At 40.9% G+C, this 19,734-nt stretch overlaps 1 protein-coding gene across 1 annotated transcript; it reads left to right on the top strand.

Moving 5' to 3' along the window:
• Positions 1-1,644: 1,644 nt before the first annotated feature.
• On the top strand, positions 1,645-17,744 carry ALDH7A1 (aldehyde dehydrogenase 7 family member A1). Its single transcript, XM_054186302.1, has 18 exons — positions 1,645-1,875; positions 2,014-2,067; positions 3,073-3,138; positions 4,793-4,873; positions 6,978-7,101; positions 7,663-7,795; positions 8,414-8,458; positions 9,448-9,525; positions 10,407-10,504; positions 11,528-11,569; positions 12,903-12,997; positions 13,839-13,923; positions 14,214-14,320; positions 15,063-15,179; positions 15,615-15,712; positions 15,868-15,941; positions 16,350-16,425; positions 17,231-17,744. The coding sequence occupies exons 1-18, from the start codon at positions 1,702-1,704 to the stop codon at positions 17,283-17,285; spliced, it is 1,602 nt and encodes a 533-aa protein (XP_054042277.1). The 5' UTR covers positions 1,645-1,701; the 3' UTR covers positions 17,286-17,744.
• Positions 17,745-19,734: the final 1,990 nt, after the last annotated feature.

The following is a 19,734-nucleotide window of genomic DNA, read 5'->3' as shown; positions in this document are numbered from 1 at the left end:
CGGATTGCTGACTTTTTGATACAAGTTTTGTAGTGTCCAAACCTGGTTTCCTTGTACAAGTAGCAATTTGAACTTGCATGCAGTGAAGCCAATGGCATCGTCAGCTCTTGAACCTTGCCAGACAACTTCATAGTATTAATCTGTTTACACCATCCAAAGATACTTTTCATTCAACAAAATTACCTGAACAACCAATTCTTAAAGAGCAAATTATTTACAGTTAATGTGATTCACAGTAAGAAAAGGAGTGTAGTTGTGGAAACCAAAAAATAAATTACGGCATTCTTGAGATCAATGGCATTTCTCTTCTCTTCTCTCCTTTAAATACGTGCTAAGGCATTTAAAGCTTAGTGACAGGGTTTATTCCTAGTTGGTTTGGTCATTCAGAAAATACTGCATTCCTGAAAACAAATGATATTTCATGATCATAATAAGTCATCTACATTTCTAAAGCCTCTTAAGGGGAATTACAGTTTAAAAATATGAGATAAAATCACTTGCAATTTTGCAAGATGAGTGCATCTCAAGTGAGATAAGTATGTTAGTCCTGTACACAGGAAAGGAGAAATGAAAAGATTGTAAAATCACAAACAATGGAACATGGATAAGTGGCCGGCCTAGAAGCTGAAGCCACTTCTTTGCATTGAGAGTCAAGCAAGGTGTTAAAGAATGAAAATGGTTATGCATACTCATAAATATTATCATTGCTATTACTCCTTTATTGAGTAAAGATAGTTACAGTTTTTTCCCTATTTTGTTGCCTGTGCTTTTATTTTCCCCTGCAATTAGAAATAGCCAACTGTGAGACTCCACTGCATGGTGACCCTTGAGGGGAAGCTGGAATGGGGGAGGATTTGGGACTTTACATGGACTGGGCTCTACTCTATTTGCCTTCACTTGGGGCAGGCAGGCAGGCAGGGGGCAGGCAGGAGGCAGGCAGGCCCGGTGCAGGGGGCAAGCAGGCCACAGGAGGCAGGGGGGCAGACTGGAAGCAGGCAGGGGGCAGGTAGGCACTGGGCAGGTAGGATACAGGGGCGGGCAGGGGCAGGAGGCAGGAAGGCACTGGGCAGGTAGGATACAGGGGTGGGCAGGGGCAGGAGGCAGGAAGGGGGCAGGCAGGAAAGGAGCCAGCACACAGGCAGGCAGGAGGCAGGCAGGGGGCAGACAGGCGGCAGGGAGCTGGAAGGCAGGGGGCTGGCAGGGGGCAGGCAAGAGGCAGGAAAGGAGCCAGCAGACAGGCAGGCAGGGGGCAGACAGGCAACAGGGGCCAGGAAAGGAACCAGCAGCCAGGGGGCAGGCAGGCAGGGGGCAGGCAAGAGGCAGGAGGCAGGAAAGGAGCCAGCAGGCAGGCAGGCAGGGGTGGGCAGGGGGCGGGCAGGAAAGGAACCAGCAGGCAGGGGGCAGGCAGGCAAGGAGCCAGCAGGCAGGCAGGCAGGAGGCAGGCAGGGGGCAGACAGGCGTCAGGGGCCAGGAAAGGAGGCAGCAGGCAGGGGGCAGTGAGAGGGCGGGCAGGCGGCAGGAAGCCGAGAGGCGGGGGGGGCGGCAGGGGGCCGCAGGAGGGGGCGGTGCCCGGCGGAGGGGCGTGGCCCCCCTCCCACCAATCGGCAGCGGCGGCGGAGGGGCGGGTCGGGGGCGGGTCGCGGCCGCCATTGCCGCGTGCCCCCCGCCGCGCCCCGCCGCCACCCGTGGCGGCCGCCGGCGATGCTGGGGTTGCGCCGCGCTGCCGCCGCGCTTCTGCCGCTGCGTGCTGGGTTCCCGGCGGCCGCCATGTCTACCCTGCTGGTCAGCCAGCCGCGCTACGCCTGGCTGCGGGAGCTGGGCCTGCAGGAGGAGAACCCGGGCGTCTACAACGGGCGCTGGGGCGGCCGCGGACAGGTGCGGGCGGCGGCGCGGCCTGTGGGTGGGAGCCGGGCCCTGAGGGGCGGGAGCGGCGGCCCTGAGGCCTTGCCGTTGGGTAGAAGGCACCCGCTGCTCATCCCCTTGCTGCTGCTCATCCCCTTCCTCCTGCTCTAGGTGGTGACGACCTACTGCCCCGCCAACAACGAGCCCATAGCCAGCGTCCGCCAGGTAAGCGCCCCTCGGCCCGGCCCGGCCGCGGGACCTCGGGCGGGCGGGGACCCAGCGGCGCCGCGGGACGAGAGGAGGCCTCCGGCCGCCGTGGCCGGAGTGAGGGGTGTACGTTGGGCCTTGGTCTGGGAGCCGTGCTTCCGCTCGGCCGGGTTGGCGGAGGGCACGAAGCCGGCGGGGCGGGTGGGGACAGGGGCCCAGGGGGTGTTGAGTCCGGAGGTGGTTGGCGGGGCCTCTCACAGCTCGGGCCGTCTGCTGGAAATAAGCCCGTGGCTCTTCTGGGAAGAAAACCAGGCTGTTCGCCCTCTTCCCTCCTCTTCCCCCCCGCAAGCATTGTTGGGAAGAGCCAGGGCCCCTCCTGCCCGCCGTCGTTTGTTTGCAGCGGGAGCTGCCGAGCAGGGGTGGATTGCGGGTGTTCAGTGGCGGGGGGCGGAGGGGGGGGACACGAAGGAGAGCAGAGAGCAAAGTGGCATTCACGTGGTAAATTTGTGGGAGTCTTTAGTGTGAGAATAGTGGTATGGCGCTAACCTGCTCCGTTTGTATTAGGATTCGGTTAGCCCATGATGTCCAGTGAGGCTGGTGGAACAGGGCAGTCCTCACGGCCTTTGTTTAATGTTGTTAATAGCAGTGGTATTGAAGGTAGAAGAAGATACATGAGTATATGGTGAATGCCTGCCTCATAACTATTCTTTATGGACCATCCTTTGTTATCTGAAGGAAAACTTCTGCTGACGGTTTGTTGGGTGTTTTGGTTTTTTGTTTGTTTGTTTTTGTTTTTTTTTTAGCCAGCACATATGCTTTTCCTTGACAGAAACTTCAAGCAGCTCAACATGCCCTATAGGGACCAAACTATATACAGGATATAAACCTCCTGTAGAAGTGGTGTTCTGTAGTGCAGTACTATCCACTAGAAATGTCTTGAGTTGGATGCAGAAGCTTTCCTGTGGTGTTTGTTTTGAAGGTTTGTTTTTCCTAACTTTTTCTTTGACGTGCTTCTTCATGTAGGCTAGTTTGGAGGATTATGAAGAAACAGTAAAGAAGGCTAAAGAGGCATGGAAGGTCTGGGCTGATGTAAGTTAACAGAGACTTATCTTTTATAATATATCTCTGGCAGGTGAACACCATTAAATTGCCCTGTCAGGCGGGGGTGTAAAAAACATGTTCATATTGTGTATGCTGCATTAAAGCAAAAATCTGCAATGAGAACCTCAAGAAACAAACCCAGACAACGTTTGCACGTTACAACTGAGGTACAAAGATGGGGACATTGACTTGTGGAAAATGTTTGTTTTAAAAAGCCTGGCAAATTTACCCAGGTTTGTGCCTGTAAGCCATTGCCAACAGGTCTGCTGAAGTTCAGAAACCTTGTAGCAAGCAAATTATCCCTGTGGGTGTGTTTAGCTTCGTGTTGCCACATGCTTTCCACTGCAAGAACTCTGTAGAATATCTGGATACCTAACTTGTGGTGGTATCTTGTTCTCAAGGGGTGAGGAAGACTGCTGTTTTTGAGTGTGTCCTGATATTTCACAAAACACAAAGCTATGTTATTCCAAAATTTTGGTGTTACATTGCTGTGTCAGACACTAGCTATTTTTCCTTAGCATGCTGTAGTTCTTAGTGTCCCTGTACAAGCTATGGACAGGCTGCGTCCATTCTTTTGCTGGCCATGGCAGGCTTGTTTTTTATAGCTGCTTGCCACTTCTTTGATGCAAACTGAAACCTGAATTTTGTAAGGTACTGGGCATTCTGTATGTTATCCAGCAAATTAGTTTGCTTTGCCTGAAGAGAACAAAGTTTAGGACAAACAAAACAGCTTCCTCAGGATATGTTAGTACGTGTCCTTCTCTTACAATTTGTGAGTATAATGTTAGTGCATGCGTGACGGCTCCTAATGTGTTTGGAAATAATTTGAAAGCAGCCTAACAGATAACAAAGAATCAACAGATCAAATGCTTTAAAGCCTTATCTCAAAGCTATTAGGTTTTAGTTTGGGAATTTTGGGTTATTTTAATGAACGATTTTACCTTTTGCCTGGAAGAGATAAGCTTGCATGGTTTATGTATTCGCCACTTCTGTCTTTCCAACTACCTGTTCATCAGCAGGTTCTAATCCTGTAAATATGTGCGTGTGTATGGTTTATTATTTATCCTGGCTATTCATTTCTACCTAACATACTGATACCACATTAAAAAAAAAAATCTTATGAATATTGGTATATGGGTTTAATTTTTCAATGACTGAGGCTTCTATGGATTTCAACATCTGCTAACAAAATAAATGTCAGCAGCCATGGTCATCATGCTGAAACAAAAAGTTTGAAAATGTGATATTAAATACGCTTCAAATGCTCAGAAACCAGTAAGTGTGGTTTTATTAAAAAATGCTTGTTTCTTGAGGTGCAGCTGGTTGTTTGGTCACACTGTGTGTGGTGTAGCTGAACAGAAGCAGCACAACTAATAATCTGAATGTTTCTGGCAATATTCAGTGGAACTGAGGTTTTGAACAGTCATAAATATGTGCAATGTTATCAGTCTCTGTGAGGCACAAAACTGTTGTAAAGCAGTGCGCATGATAAAAATGAATTGAGTCTTGGGAAGATAGGGGGAAAGGCACAGCAATCACTGATTTCTTGCTGCAGGAATAGAAAACTAGCAGTATATATGCAGAAGAAGTCACAGATGTTCAATCTCAAATAGATTTTTCTATTTGCTTTTGTTTTGACTAGATCCCTGCACCTAAGCGTGGAGAAATAGTGCGACAGATTGGCGATGCCCTGAGACAAAAAATCAAAGTTCTAGGAAGCTTGGTAAGGTGTTTTAAGGAGTTTAAATTTGCAGGGGAGGGTGGATGTGTGAGGGGGCGTGTCAAAACTGTTTTTCTCAGTTTTTAGCATACCACTCTGCAATACTAATCTTAATGATAGTTAAAATGCTGATAGTTCTGTTAGCTTGCCTAAAGAAATTTTAATTTCAAAAAAGGAAAAGAAAAATATAAAGATTGCATTCTGTCAATGTACACTGAAAATGATAATCTGTAATAAGAAAAGAAAGTGTAATTCCTTCTGAGCCTGTACTTTGTCCAGGAGGAGTGTTACATCTGTTGCCCTGCTGTTTCCCACTTGCCTGTCAGATAGGGCACTGTCTGATACTAAAAGTATCCTGAAAAAGACCTTCCTCTAATACTGAGCTTTTAACCTTGAGGTCTTTCTGGTGATCCACAGGGTTTTCCAAACTGACATGTAGAGGTATAAGGCTTCAGAAGGTGAGATGGTCTTAATGAGATCTTCTTGCAGTGCTGTGCAGGACATAGAGGTTGAAGGACCACTCCTTTAAAACGCTAGTTGCTAGGGAAGAAAAGGAGACAGGTGGGGAACTTGTCTCTCTCTTTTTACAGGGCTTGCCTATATGTGCTGCTATTCAGCAACAGCTGTCAGTGAATAACTCCATGTGTAGTCAAGCCCATATTGTTAACCTACAAAACTTTGTTCCGCTGTTTCCCTTGATGTTGTCTCCTCAGCAGAGTTTCTGTAGTGGAATTAGAGTGCTAATGTACTTTTATATTCAAAAATGGTACAGCTTCCCTGGTGAGTGTGGACAGACAGACGTTTGCTGTGTGTTCCTTGGACAAAACTTGTTGCTTATTGCTAGAGCATTTTTTCTAGTTTTCCCAAGCAGATAAGAAGTCTGTTCAGCTCTTCCAGGATATGGGGTTGACTTCAGGGTGAAAGCTGTGCAGTGGGTATCCAGGTTTTAGGACTTTTCCTGGCTTTAGATATGTGAAAGGGAATGGTATGGCAACTCAGATTTTAATATGCTGTTGGAAATTTCCAGCCTTGCCTCACAATGTTCTTTTCAAGTGTCCAGATGTATCGCTACTGTACTTACAGACTCAATGCTGTGTTTCTTAGTAAATATGTCTCATGCCCCTCCCATTTCTGATCACAGATAGGGACTATTCTTTCTGTCTTGAAATGACCACAGACATCATAGAAATACCTAGAAATACATTTAGTCGCCTTTGTTATAACCTTTGCTTGAGGAATAAAATCTTGTGGCAATCCTTTGAACCTGATTCCTCACTTAACAGCTTTTTGAAAGTACAGTCATCAATCTAAAGTGGTAGGTGATATCTGCATGAAAGTCACACCTAAATATCAGAGCGTGACTGGAAAATTAAGTGGGGGTAAATGGGTGACTTCTTAGTTCCTAAGCTACTGAATTTTCTCACTTTCGAAGGAAAATGTCTTCAAACACCGCCTTATTCTCATTGCTAATTTATATGTCTGCCATGTATTTCTAACGTGCTTTTAACAGAAATACATATCTTTGCATTGACTTCAGCTAAAAAAAAAAAAAAGATCCTAAACATCCCAGGTTAATAAAATACTAAAGATGTGTAGACATTTTCAGCAGTGTCTGAAAAAGGAATCTCTCAGACTCACTTTGAGATGTCATAAAATGGCAGTTTCCTTATGTAAATGACTCTTTTCTTTTCCTGGAGCAGAGTAATCCCTCTGTTCCAGTTTATTCCATGCCTGGTCCACAATGTATGCAAATGTCCTGATGGAAATTCAGTGTTTCATTGATCTAAACCTATGAACCTCATTACTGTTGGATATTCCTTTCAGTAGATTATTTTTCATTTCCTCAGTTCATTAATTTCTTCTTCTAATTTCCTCTTCTAATTTCCTCCTATTGTATGGGAGTGTGACTCCTGCCTAGTTGTCTATTGTGTTCTTTCTTTAAGCTGTGAATAACTCAGGAAGAAGTGAATCTCTCCTAATTAAAAAAAAGTTTATTAAATCTTACTTGGTGTACGGATATACCTGACATTTGTGGGAGACAAAATGTATTGGGGACACAGGGGATTTTTTTTTAAACATAAATTTGTCTTGCTCTTAATTTTTTCAGGTCTCTCTGGAAATGGGAAAGATTTTTGTCGAGGGTGTTGGGGAAGTGCAGGAGTATGTTGATGTCTGTGACTATGCTGTTGGTTTGTCCCGAATGATTGGTGGACCTATTTTGCCTTCAGAAAGTAAGTATGTGTGTGTTTTGGGTTTTGGTTGGTTTTGTTTTGTACAAATGAAGAGGTGGAGATCTATCTTAAATAGACAGTGATGTAGTGCAGCAAAGTCTCTGTACAGTGGGTTATTTAGGGAGCATGTTGTCTAGGAATAGATGTGCTGGTAGGCAGTAGCGCCACCTAATGAAGTATCTAGCCTGTGGCATATAGAAAGAGGCAGGCAACGGATTTTCTCTCCACTCTTTGAAGCATTAGATCCTCTTTGATTTTTTTTTTTCTTTTTTTTTGTTAATGCAGGTGTTAGAGGAAAGTATGTAAAAAGTTCAGCAGTGTACTTAGAAATGAGAGACCTTTTTGTCAGTTACTGATTAGCAACCAATCACCATTCTGTTAACTGAATAGTTAAAATAGTAAAACTTCATGTTGTCGTGTTATTAGGTTTTTCCACAAGTTAGCTAACCTTGGAGTGATGCTAGGTCCCCTGCTCACATGGTTTCCTTTTGAAAGTAAAATAAACCAAACCAAACAACATTAAATGGATGCAATTGCATTACATTGTATCTTTGCCTTCAGGACCTGGCCATGCCCTTATAGAGCAGTGGAATCCTGTTGGGTTAGTAGGAATCATCACGGCCTTTAACTTCCCTGTAGCGGTTTACGGGTGGAACAGCGCAATTGCAATGATCTGTGGAAACGCTTGCCTCTGGTAAGACATAGCTCTCCAACGTGCTAACAGTGTTTTAAAGTTAGAGAGCTATTATCTCAGGCATAAAATTGTTATCAGATATCTTGAGTTTCTGTACATTTGATTCTCATGTAGGCTTAATTTTTATTTAATTTTAGGTTCATTTGTAGTCAAAGAGCTTTGTTTTATGTTGCGGTAAGCTATTATATGAAATATTGAGATTCAGACCTGTCCAGGACTTAGCCAAATGGGCTGTTAGTAAAGAACCCTGGTTGAGGTCTTGCAGCAGCGGTAGCAAACAGTTAATATTTTCAGAATTTGTACAGCTAAAATTAAGAATCAAAATAAGTAGCTTTACTTCATCTCCTTGCTCCTGCTTCGCTTTCATCTGCCTGCTTCACTCTAATGTCTGGCGTAGCTCTTGTCCATGTGGATTTCAGTAGAAGCTCTGAAGGCTTAGCTGTGGAAAGAAATGCTTGAGTTCCTGTCTTAACACGCACCCAAAAACCAGCCTAAGCAAACTGTGCTGGATTTGAGATACCATACAAATGGCATATTTGAATTATTTCTTATTCTCAAAGACTTGAAAAGAAAATAATGTAATTCTTTTTACAAAAAAATATTTCTTTTTCCTTTTAGGAAGGGTGCTCCTACAACATCCCTCATTAGTGTTGCTGTTACAAAGTGAGTTCTGGTTTATTTGCTTTCTGTTTTGCTTTTTAAACAACTTCTTTTCTTTTTGAGGTAGTGTTTAGTGGTCAGAACAACTGCTTTCCCCTTGTTACCTAAGAAGTGGCAGTATATAAATGATGTTAACTATACTGTTAGCCATTTTTTTTCTGGGACCAGGGCTGTGCTGCTGCTGAAGTCAGGCTAGCTTTGTGGTTTGCTTCTTTGTAGAAGATGAATAACTCACGAAATTCATTTTCTCTCAATCATGTATTCATGTTTCAGAATCATCCCTTCTTTTGGGAGTCTTAGCCCAACATCAGCACCCAGTTTCTTGGCAAATTCTTCTGGCTAGCTGGATGCCTTCACACAGTCTTATCCAAACCTAGTAACAACTTAGCATGTGTTTCCTGGGTTCAAAACTCGTTCTTGATGAAAAGCAGAACTCCTCCAAAGAATAAATGTCATAGTGATACTTGTTCTAGGTTTATTGTTACTTTACTTGCTATATTAGCATTTTAAATACTTATCTGTTGTGTGCTATGAGTAACCTTTATTTTTAAACACTAAATATAAATAGGCCACTTTAGAATAACTAATTAGTAAGTCTTGTATCTTTAATATTAACTTGTGAGAACAACAGCCCAAAACTACTTACTACGAGTATTTTACGTAACTACATGAAGTTATATAAATGTCTCTTTCTAATGGTGAAAGACTCTGTGGCCAAGGTTTTTACACACTTGTCTGAGCTAGTTGTGTGAATGTGTAATGAATATATTTTAAAGTCTAGTCTTCTGTGTGAGCTGTGATTGTAACACCAAAGTCCTTCATGAGAGAAGTATGTTATGTATTGTACAAACTACAAGTCAATTAACTGCAAGACTGCTGCTTTTTAAAAATCTGCAGCTTCTTCATGTGCATGGTCAGATAGTTTCAATTGGTCATTCTCTATTGTATGCACACGTCAGAAATCTCTGAAATTTTTACATCTTTGATTCTAGGATAATTGCCAAAGTCTTGGAGGATAACAAAGTGCCTGGAGCAATCTGTTCTCTGGTTTGTGGTGGAGCAGACATTGGGTAGGTAACATTTCTTGTGTTTTGTGAAGATGTATAGAGGATAAAGAATATTCTTTGAGGTGGTACTTGTAAAGTTATTCTGATCTTCAGGAGTTCCCAATACAGGCATGTACCTGTTGCCATCATTTTTATCAACCAATCTGAAACTCTGGCCCTGCTGTAAGCTTAATACCTATTTCTACTTGCTGTTGTGAGATCAGCTACTAACAAATAACTTATCAGATATTTAATGAAGAAGCTTGACTAAGTTTATATTCTACTTCTGCATATGCTTACACCCAAAGAATGCAGCTAATATTAAATTCCACTCATCATGTTCTTAAGAATTTTCAATTTCTAGCCCATTGGCCTTTTGGACCACTTGTGGAGGAGAATACTTCCCCATTTTCCATGCTTACATAGAAATCTGCACTTGCTCATACATGTGTACTATAGATGCTTGGAAAATGTGGAGATCAAATTGTTTTGTTTGATTATTACAACGTGGAAATTCCCAGTACAAATGTATATTCAGATGTATCTTTTGAGCATTTCAAGAGAAGACAAAACAGAAGGCAGGCATAAAGAAAAGTGATAGGTATGCATATTTTCTAAGGGAACATAATAATTGGAGCTGATCTCACTACATACTTAAGATTAAATTTCAAAATTGGTATAGTTGATGCTCTTATGGTCTGAAAAGGGGGAGGCAAACAGCCTGGTTCCTCATTTCTGGCTAAGAAGAAGCTTTCCTGCTCAGTCACTTACCAGATGTTTTCAAAGAAGTGGCTCTGACTTTCAAAGATCTCCCTGTTTGAAGTTGATTTGTGTGAAAAGTGCAAGCAGCTTTTCCAGCTGTCTACTCTTCCGTTGAACATGGTGGTATGTCTCCCGTTGTGCAGGACAGCAATGGCAAGAGATGAGAGAATGGACCTGTTGTCCTTCACTGGCAGCACAAAAGTGGGCAAGCAGGTAGCGCTTATGGTTCAGGAGAGATTTGGTGAGTGTGTGGGGTCTCCTCCACTTCATTCCTTTCCATGGTTGTGAAAGGCAGGGGAGCTCTGTAGGATTGTAAAATAACAGCTTGTTTCACTTACCTCTTGTGCTAGCTTTTTTTTTTTTTTTTTCAACTTAGTTGAAATAGGATGTTGAAACTGCTCAGAGCTAGATACTGCATTTTTCAGTTAGTTCTGCTGCTACACAGCAATTTTTTTTAGGGTATCCACAAATCCATGTCCCTAGAGTTAATTCAGGGAGCTGGGGGAGGGCCGTCCATTAGTATAATTGTGTGGAGATTGTCGAGATGAACAGCCAGGGGCTATGGTCTCTTGGCAATGTATTCCATGGAGAAATGCCCCTTTGTGTTTTACTCCTTATAAATAAAGAAAAAAGTTACAATTTTTGAGGTGCTGTTTTTGTTGCAAATACTGAAAAGTGTACAGGCATGAGTCCATGCACAGCTGCTGGGTTTTAACTCTTCAGTTTTAAACAGAAAACCTTTTGAACAGGTCATTTAATACATTTGAAGTTCATAGGAGCATAAAAAAGAAAAAATCAGAACAGATTGCAAATGTTCACCCAGAAGTAGATAGCAATTTATTTTTTTCTCTCAGATTTGAGATAAAACAGTTGCCAGAGAAATAAATAAGCCTGGTTAAATTTTTTGTGTGCATTTTGATCTCTGTAGCACCTCCTTCTCTTCTTAGTCTGCATCATACTATTTATGCTGCAACTTTTTCTGTTTTCATCTTTTCCTTTCCAGTGCTAGTTTTGCCTATTTTTTTTCAACTTCCTTCTGCTGTAACTGCTCTCCAGGTATCTTCACAATATGTGGTAGATGTCGTATTCAGTGTAATTTTCTGCTTTGACTGGAGTGATTAGCTGACTGTGATGCCTAAAACTTTTTGTATATCCAGAAGAATATGTTTAATGAAACTTAGCTTTAGTTAGAGGTAACCTCACTGAATGAGGTGCAGTGAATTCGTGTGCGTGTAACATAACTTGTTTTGTGTGTTTTCATTAGGTCGAAGTCTGCTGGAACTGGGAGGAAACAATGCCATTATTGGTAATATGCACTGTAGAAATTTAATCTCATAGATAATATTTGGAAGTTGGTATACAAGTGTTTGTTGCAAATTGTCTGTTTTTTTCTTTTTTTTCCATGGTGGGGGTTTAAAAAGTACGTAGTGAATGTTGATTTTTTTTTCTGTCTTCAGTATTGTGGAAAGGTTAGTGTTTTAAGGTTAAAAAATGAAAGTTCAAGTTCTTACATGTATTCACCATTGAAGTGAAGAAGGGAATGAGAGAAGCAGTAAGCTTCGGTAGTGTGATGTGAAAAATGCTAAATGAATTTGATTTTAGGATAGTTCTAATCTCGTGAACACCACATTTTTAGCATTTTAGAATAAAAGTACCTATATATAAAGTCTAAGACACTTATGATACTTGAAAGCAAAGCATGCAGGTATGTATTTCAGCAGTGCATTTTACAGGTTTAAGTAGCTTCAGGTATGACCTAGTTCCCAGGTAGACATAAATACTGTGAAGCTGAGCAATATGGCAGAAAGAAAATATAAGCTAGATAAATACCTAAATTGCCGTCCCATTGTGTTATAGCCTTCTGTTGCACCTTTCTTATGTTATGAACAAATGTAATTGGCTATCTAGAATATTAAGCTCTTCTGAAAGTCACATTTGAGCAGGTCATTCTTTTTTCCTGGGCTACTTTGCAACCAGTAGCATAAACTTTCTTTATACTTAAAAAATGGTTTCTTTTTTCATATGAAAGTCCTGCTTTTTCTGGAGTTGGCTTTGGGTGATAGCATAAACATTTTTTGGTTAAACTTTGTCCCAGATTTAATAATAATTTTGGATACTTAGAGAATTCTGTGGGACTGGTTAAGCTGAGTGATATTTTGGGGATCCTTCAAGGCTTATACAGACTAGCATTGATTTAAACATCCCAGTATCTTCGAGCCAGATGAATTTGTTCAGCTTATTTATATTTTATGTTATTGAGTACCTGTGTGTTTTCGCTATGTTTTTGCATGCCATCTGGATACACTTTACTATTGTTTCTTTATGCTGCTAGATGTCTCAGTGAGACAAGGAGAAGGTGACAAAATGTCAAGAAATTGCATGTAGTTTCTTGAATTGAAATGAAGCTGAAGTTCTTTGCAAGCTGTATTGCAAAAGGCTCTCTTCAGTTGTTCAGACCTACATGTATGTCCAATTGTGTGTGTCTAATTCCAGGTGTAAAAGTAATAGGAGTTTTGAGGTGTTTCTGTGTATCTTAGTGCACTATGCTAGTGCGACTGTTCCTAGTGCTTCTTAACCAACTTGTCTTGCAAACTGCCTGTTTACTTCAGTAACATGCTGATGTTTTAATTTTTATTAAGTATTTGAAGATGCAGATCTGAACCTAGTCATCCCATCTGCTCTATTTGCTGCTGTGGGAACAGCGGGTCAGAGGTGCACGACTGCCAGGAGACTGGTGAGTAAATGTGTGTTGTTTGCTTTGGGTAGCTCTGAATTTAAACTTACTCCAAATTAGCTCAGAAAATGCCTGACAATTCCAAATATTATGCAAATAATCTTTGAAACACATTTTTCTTTGTCAAAAATCAGTATGATGGGAAAATAAGACGATAGTTTGTCATTTCACTGTAATTTCAGTTCTAAGGAGTTTCTTTGTATGTGTTTCTGAATGTACCTGCTGCTAAAACTCAGGAAAATAAAACATTAACCATAGTTTTATTTTTCTCTGTTTTCATTGCCAGACCTTCTTTGCTTGTGCCTACTGCAAATTGTGATGCAGGGTTTAGATTTCAGCAAAGCAAGGCGGTGTGTGTTGCTTTTTAACCAATCATTTTCAACAAGTTTAAAGGTGTTATAATGTCAGCCTGTGTCTGTGTAGTCTATTCAGAGTTGGGTTGATTGGGTAAATATTTGTCAAAGTTGATGCGGGTTAACTTTGGGTGTTTAGGAAGGGTGTATAGCAATGAAAATCACTTGGGTATTTGTCCTAAAACACTTAACTGAAGAGTTTACAGAACACACCGATACCATTGATCTGAGATGGGGTAAAATTAAAACAGGCTTTTGTTTCTTTGCTTCTTTTAAGTCTTCATGGTGAAGATTTTAAATCTTGATTTCATGGTGTTGGTGCTGTTTTGAGGCCTTGCCTCATGTGTTTATTTTTAACTATGGGATTTGCTGAATATGGGCAATGCTATCTTCACACTTTATTCATCCCCCTTCGAAGTGCAGTAGTACTTCAGGTATGGGTACATAGGCTGAGCTCTCATACAACCTTCTTACCACATTTTATTTAGTTCCTCCATGAAAGCATCCACGATGAGGTGGTGACAAAGCTTGCTAAGGCCTATGCCCAGGTCCGCATCGGTGATCCGTGGGATTGTAAGTAGCTATTTCCAACTCATGGGTTTAGGAGACAAGTTTCTGTTTGTTTCTTTCTGTTTAAATTCCAAAAAGATTATAGATCAAACCTATCTAGCTGTAGCAGTTTACCAGGGAATGACAGCTGGTGACAGCTGGTTTCGTTTAGAATACAAAGGGGGGATGAAGAACCCAGCTAATACTGCTCATCTTGGACAGATTAAATAATTACTCCCAAAATGTCATTATAAGAATATTTGCAAACACATACAGTTTTGCTGAAAGTATGTCTTTGGATCTTTTATTTTCAGCTGACACTCTGTATGGGCCTCTTCATACCAAAGAAGCAGTGAAAATGTTCCTTGATGCAGTAGAACAAGCAAAACAACAGGGTGGCTCTGTGGTCTATGGTGGAAAGGTAACTTACTTTTATTCTCCCTGCTACATTTAGTGCTCTAGCAAAAAAAATACAGTAATGTGGTGGCGTAGGCCAAGATTGTACCTCAGTTTGTTCTGTCAGCCATTACAGTATGTTAAGTTAGTCAGTCTGAGAATGTTTGAATTGCAACCCAAGATGGGTCTACTTGGAAGCTACCTTCTCTAAGAAACGGCTAAGAGCTTTTGGCTGTTCCTTGTACTACTCTCTAGTTGCAAGTGATGGTGAAAATACAAGCAGCCATGTAAATGGTGAATATCAAACACATAACAAAGAAAAATTGCTGCTCTTTCCCTGGATTCACACTATCAAACATCATAAAGATTCAAGAGAGCCACTTGGACATCTTCATCATATGGGATGTTTAATTCTTATGACGTTCTGGGAATTCTTGTCTTTCACTGGCACTTTCTTTATTCCTGATACCTTTAAAGTTGTAATCAGTTTACTAATCAGCTTACAGGTACAAGAAAGGAAGTGGGTTTTGTTAGCTGCTAAACTTTGAGATTTCGTTACCTGTTAGAAGACTAAGTTATGCTTCTGTATTTTAAATACTTAAATAAATGAAATTTAAGTTACCTACTCAGATGACCTGACCTTCTGTTTCTGGTTGCTGGGCACAACTATAGTAATCAGACTATGAAGGGTTCCCTTCCTACACTAGTACTAAGCATGATACAGGTTTGAAATTACTCAGTTGTTTCTTCTTTTATGTGTTCTGAAGGTTATAAATCGCCCTGGAAACTATGTTGAACCAACCATTGTGACTGGCCTTCCTCATAATGCACCCATTGTCCACACTGAGACATTTGCCCCCATACTGTATGTGCTGAAATTTAAGGTAAAATAACAGTGGGGAATTAGTCAGGTGTCAAGGATGATAACAAAAGAGTCAGGAGAGAGATTTGAGATGTATGTCATGTTCATGTAATAGTCCCGGCACTTCAAGAAGTGGTAACTGTTGTTCTGCACTGTGGGATATCCAATGTAATAGCTTACCGCACTGCGTAGCTACATTTATGCATTTTCTGTGAAGAGCACTGGAGTTAAGATGAGAGTCTGTACAGGAATAGATTTTTATTGTTCACATCAACCTGCTCAAAAGCAGGTTGTGTGTTTTGTGCAGTGGTGGAAGGTATCCTATTCCTAACTTGGTGCAGATGTATTTGACAAGTGGCATTCGTTTAGATTCACATTATGGCTGTGGTACGTTGTTTTTTTTTCTCACAGTGCTTCTTTGTAACTGCTTTGCTTTGAATGTTCATGCTCCTTTTAGGAGGAAGAGGAGGTTTTTGCATGGAATAATGAAGTAAAACAAGGTCTTTCCAGCAGTATCTTTACCAAGGATTTGGGAAGGATTTTCCGCTGGCTTGGGTATGATTTAAATTGTTTTTGTACCTTCCTGAAGCATAGGTTCATGTCTTTTGTAAACCTATGCACAATGCTAGTTGAGCATTTTATAGCCCTCATATTAGGGAAGGAGCCTTTCCTGATCCTGAGTAGCAATTGCGTCTTATCTTTGTTTGTAGGCCAAAGGGATCTGACTGTGGCATTGTGAATGTCAACATCCCAACCAGTGGGGCTGAGATTGGAGGTGCTTTTGGTATGTTACTTATGCTTTTCTCTTTATCCTTTAAATGATTAAATCCTCTAGCATCGTATATTATTGATATTATGACTTGATATTATTCCTCAGGCTTCATTTCTTTTAAAGCACATTTTTGTACTCTTGTCTCAACAAAACAAAATAGTTTTAAAACAAAGTCCTCTGGTGCCAGCATGATGAAACTTTAAACTCCAGGCAGATGGTTTTTGGATCAAGCATGAGGAGAGAGCTAGCTGTGTGAGATGTATGTGGTGGTGTTCTAGTAATTTATTTCAGATACAGAACAAGGGCAAAGCAACAGTTTTTCCTATGAATTTTCATAACATGTCTCTTGTCCTGGAGTTAGTCCAGATTCCTGTGCTCAAAAAAAATTTCAAGTTTTCATTTATAAACTTTTTCCTACAGGTGGTGAAAAGCACACTGGTGGGGGAAGAGAATCTGGAAGTGATTCATGGAAACTTTATATGAGACGGTCTACTTGGTGAGACAGACTTTTTAAATTCCAAATAAATGTAAATTACAGATAAACTTGTAAAAGTTCAAAACGTATAAATCCTTGACTACAGGAGGTTATCTTTGCTAAATGTGAGATAACCATGTATGAGTGTAACTGCCTTTTCTTCATGCAAGAATTTACATCTGTGTTACTAGTAGAAGATGATTTGAAGGGTCTAGATAAAGACCTTTCTTTACTCGCTGTTCCTCAAAAGGAAAGAAAAAAATCTGGTTTTCCCCTCTTGCCTGATTTTAAACTTGTCTAAAAATTAAATTACTGAAACTTGTCAGGAAAAACATGAAGTGGCAACCACAGTGAGGGGTTTTGCCACCTCTATTGCCAGTGGTGGGTGATTTAGCTACACGTTGGGTATCCATCCATAAATCTCCTGACAGTCTGTAGTGGTTGACCATTCCCACTTTCTGCTGGCTTCCCTTAGACTTTACATGTGCTAACTTTGGTTTCCATGCAAAGGCTTATGAACACGAGAAACCCCACCTTGATTTTTCTGCATGGGCATTCTCCTAGTAAGAGATTAAATAGAGAATAGTACTTTACCTTCTCTTTGATCTATCAAGGAAGAGATAACGGTGAATGTGGCCTTTCCCCATACATAGTTATTATATTGAAAACTGGAGTAAAGGCAGTTCATAACTATGAATAGGCAAACTGCTTACAGAAGTCTTTTATATACATGTGACAGAAATCAGAAGTGTTGTATATAGGAAGTGGACCGCATAATCTGTCTCAGAGATCAAGTCCGATCTCTAAATACTTGTTTCTCTTCCAGCACAATCAATTACAGCAAGGATTTACCTTTGGCTCAAGGAATCAAGTTTCAGTAACAGCCTTATGAACGGCCGTGCCATGAACTCTCCTAGCATTTCAGAATGAAGCACCTTCTAAGCCTCATGGGGAAGAAAATTAATTAGCTGAAATTTATCTGCAGCAAGGATACTAATTCTGTCAAAAAATCAGCTACTCTAACATTGCTTCACTTTCAATGTATGAAATTACTGCTTCAGTCTTCAAATGAGAAGTATGTGGTCTTTGACAAGAAGGGAGGATGTCGGAAACTAACAAACTCGGATTCAGGCAGCCTGGACAATCTTCTGTTGCCTTATCACTATATTTCAGTATCAACACTGTCCGTATCTCCTGCCTCCTCACCATTTGCTGATATTACCAGCTAATGGTCTATGCTTCAAACTACACGCTGAATTTCCTACAGATACCTGGTGCTGGGGAGGGGGGACAGTACAGGGCTATTTTTCAATGCATAAATAAAGGTACATTTTGTGAGATATCTTGGCTTTCTAGGGTGTTTTGTTCATTGTTTTGGAGCAGGAACATTCAGTTGACTGTCCATTTTCACACATTGGGATTCTAGCTGGGAGAACTATCACTGGGCTAAACCAGCTCCTTTAGTTTTTCTGCCTCTCCTTCAGAAACGAGACTTTCACCCCAATCGTTGGAAGACAAGAGGTAAGACCAAGGGATACTGCAGTCTCTTGAAACCTCCTTTAAACACTAAAAGGAGTCACAGCTAATTCAGGTTGTCACAGCCCTTGTGACACCCTACAACCAAGCCAGCTGAAGAACTGGAGATGCAGCCAGGAGGGAATTTCCCTCTCCCAGAGGGAATTTGCTGGGGAAAGGCAAATTGTTTACGTGTGTCTCACCTTAGGTGTGAGTTTCTCATGGCTGCTGAAGACTACAGCCGTCAGCACCTCATTTAGGAGCCTTGCTCAGAATCCAGTATGAGAAAAGGCACTAAGCTGATTTTACCTTTCTACAGAGCAATTCCTGAGGTTTTCAAAGCACCACTTTTCGGAAGAGATTTCTTCTCAATCTCATGTGCCAAATTTCCATGATCTCTGAATGTGGCACAGCTGTTCATTTTGGGCTCAGATTCTGGGACTCTGATTTGTCTTTTAATTTATTTTGATGCTAAGATGTTACAATAGCAGTATCATCCAAATTGTGTTAAACGTCCAACATACCACAATGCTAGCTGGTCTTCTTTCACCTTAGTATCTAGTTTTAAAATAGTGTTTTGAATTTTAGGTCTGTATTATAGAAGGTATTTTTGAGTGTCACTTTCTGTAGAGGGAACAGTAGGCAGCCAAAGCTTTTTCCTACTGAAATTCAAAGTTTTTTTCCTACTGAGTCTCTTACAGTGAGGTGAACTTTCTCCTGTAGTTCTTTGTGCTTGGACATTTAATTAGGAAACAGATGTAATGAAATAATGTTGTGTATTTGCACACAGAAAGAACTGAAATCCTCTAAGCAGATAAATCATTAACAGATAGAAGGCAAAGAAACCATCCAATTTCCAATTGTAATTATTTTGTGAATAGCACAAGTTCTCGAAGCTGTATTCTTTAACATTCTTCTGTGGCACTGACTGTTACTATGAAACTCTCAACAATGAAAAATAAGTTCAAGAGCTTCTCTCTTGTCTCTTCTTGCTGCTTATTAATAGTTTTTGGAGTAGCCTCATTATGTCACATCTGTTGTTCAAAAAAATAAAGACCTTTTTACTCTTCTTGGATAAAATAATTTCACAAGTTTAATTTACAGAGTTTAATTTACAGAGTTTAATTTACAGGAATAAGGTTAACTCTGCCATCTGGCTTTAGATACGTGAGCTCAGGCCACAGAAGGGAACAAAAATAGGATGATGAGTCTGATGTTTGACTGGTCTCCAAAGCGTTATCTGAAAATGAGTATGAATGGAAAAAATGTAGGAATGTAATCGAGAGGGTGATGGCACAGCAAACATGCTAAACTTTTATTAAAAAAGGCTAACTTGTTGTTTTGATACATAACAAGCTTTTCAACACAAACTTTTGAGTAGTCTTGCAGAGGACTCAGCTTGAAATACTTGTGTAACTACCTCTGCGTATTATGAGTAAGGGCATTAGATCCGCTTTATGTAGACAAATACAGGCGCTCTCTGTAAGTCGATTATAAATTCATCCTGACTTTTGCTGAGTATGTGAATTACTGCTCCAAAGATCATGTTATCTGCATTGTCACTGGAATGCTAGTACGGCATTACAGGAGGTAATCATAATGCTTCATCAGCTTTCCAGGCAGCTTTGAATTCCTTAGACAATTTTTGCAATTTTCTTCTCTCCACCCTTCTATTTATTTAGTTACCTGTTGTTGAAGAATCCTACCTGAACTGACTAACTGAATGGCTTCCAGGGAAGTGTCTCTGGGAAGAGTGCGTTTTAAAGACCACTGCGGATTGTAATAGGTTTTGGCAAGGATTTAAGGGCCTATAAG

Source organism: Rissa tridactyla, chromosome Z (assembly GCF_028500815.1).
Source record: "Rissa tridactyla isolate bRisTri1 chromosome Z, bRisTri1.patW.cur.20221130, whole genome shotgun sequence".
Taxonomy (NCBI): domain Eukaryota; kingdom Metazoa; phylum Chordata; class Aves; order Charadriiformes; family Laridae; genus Rissa; species Rissa tridactyla.
The sequence above is the reverse complement of the archived record's forward strand: the minus strand, read 5'-3'. Positions and strand labels throughout refer to the sequence as shown.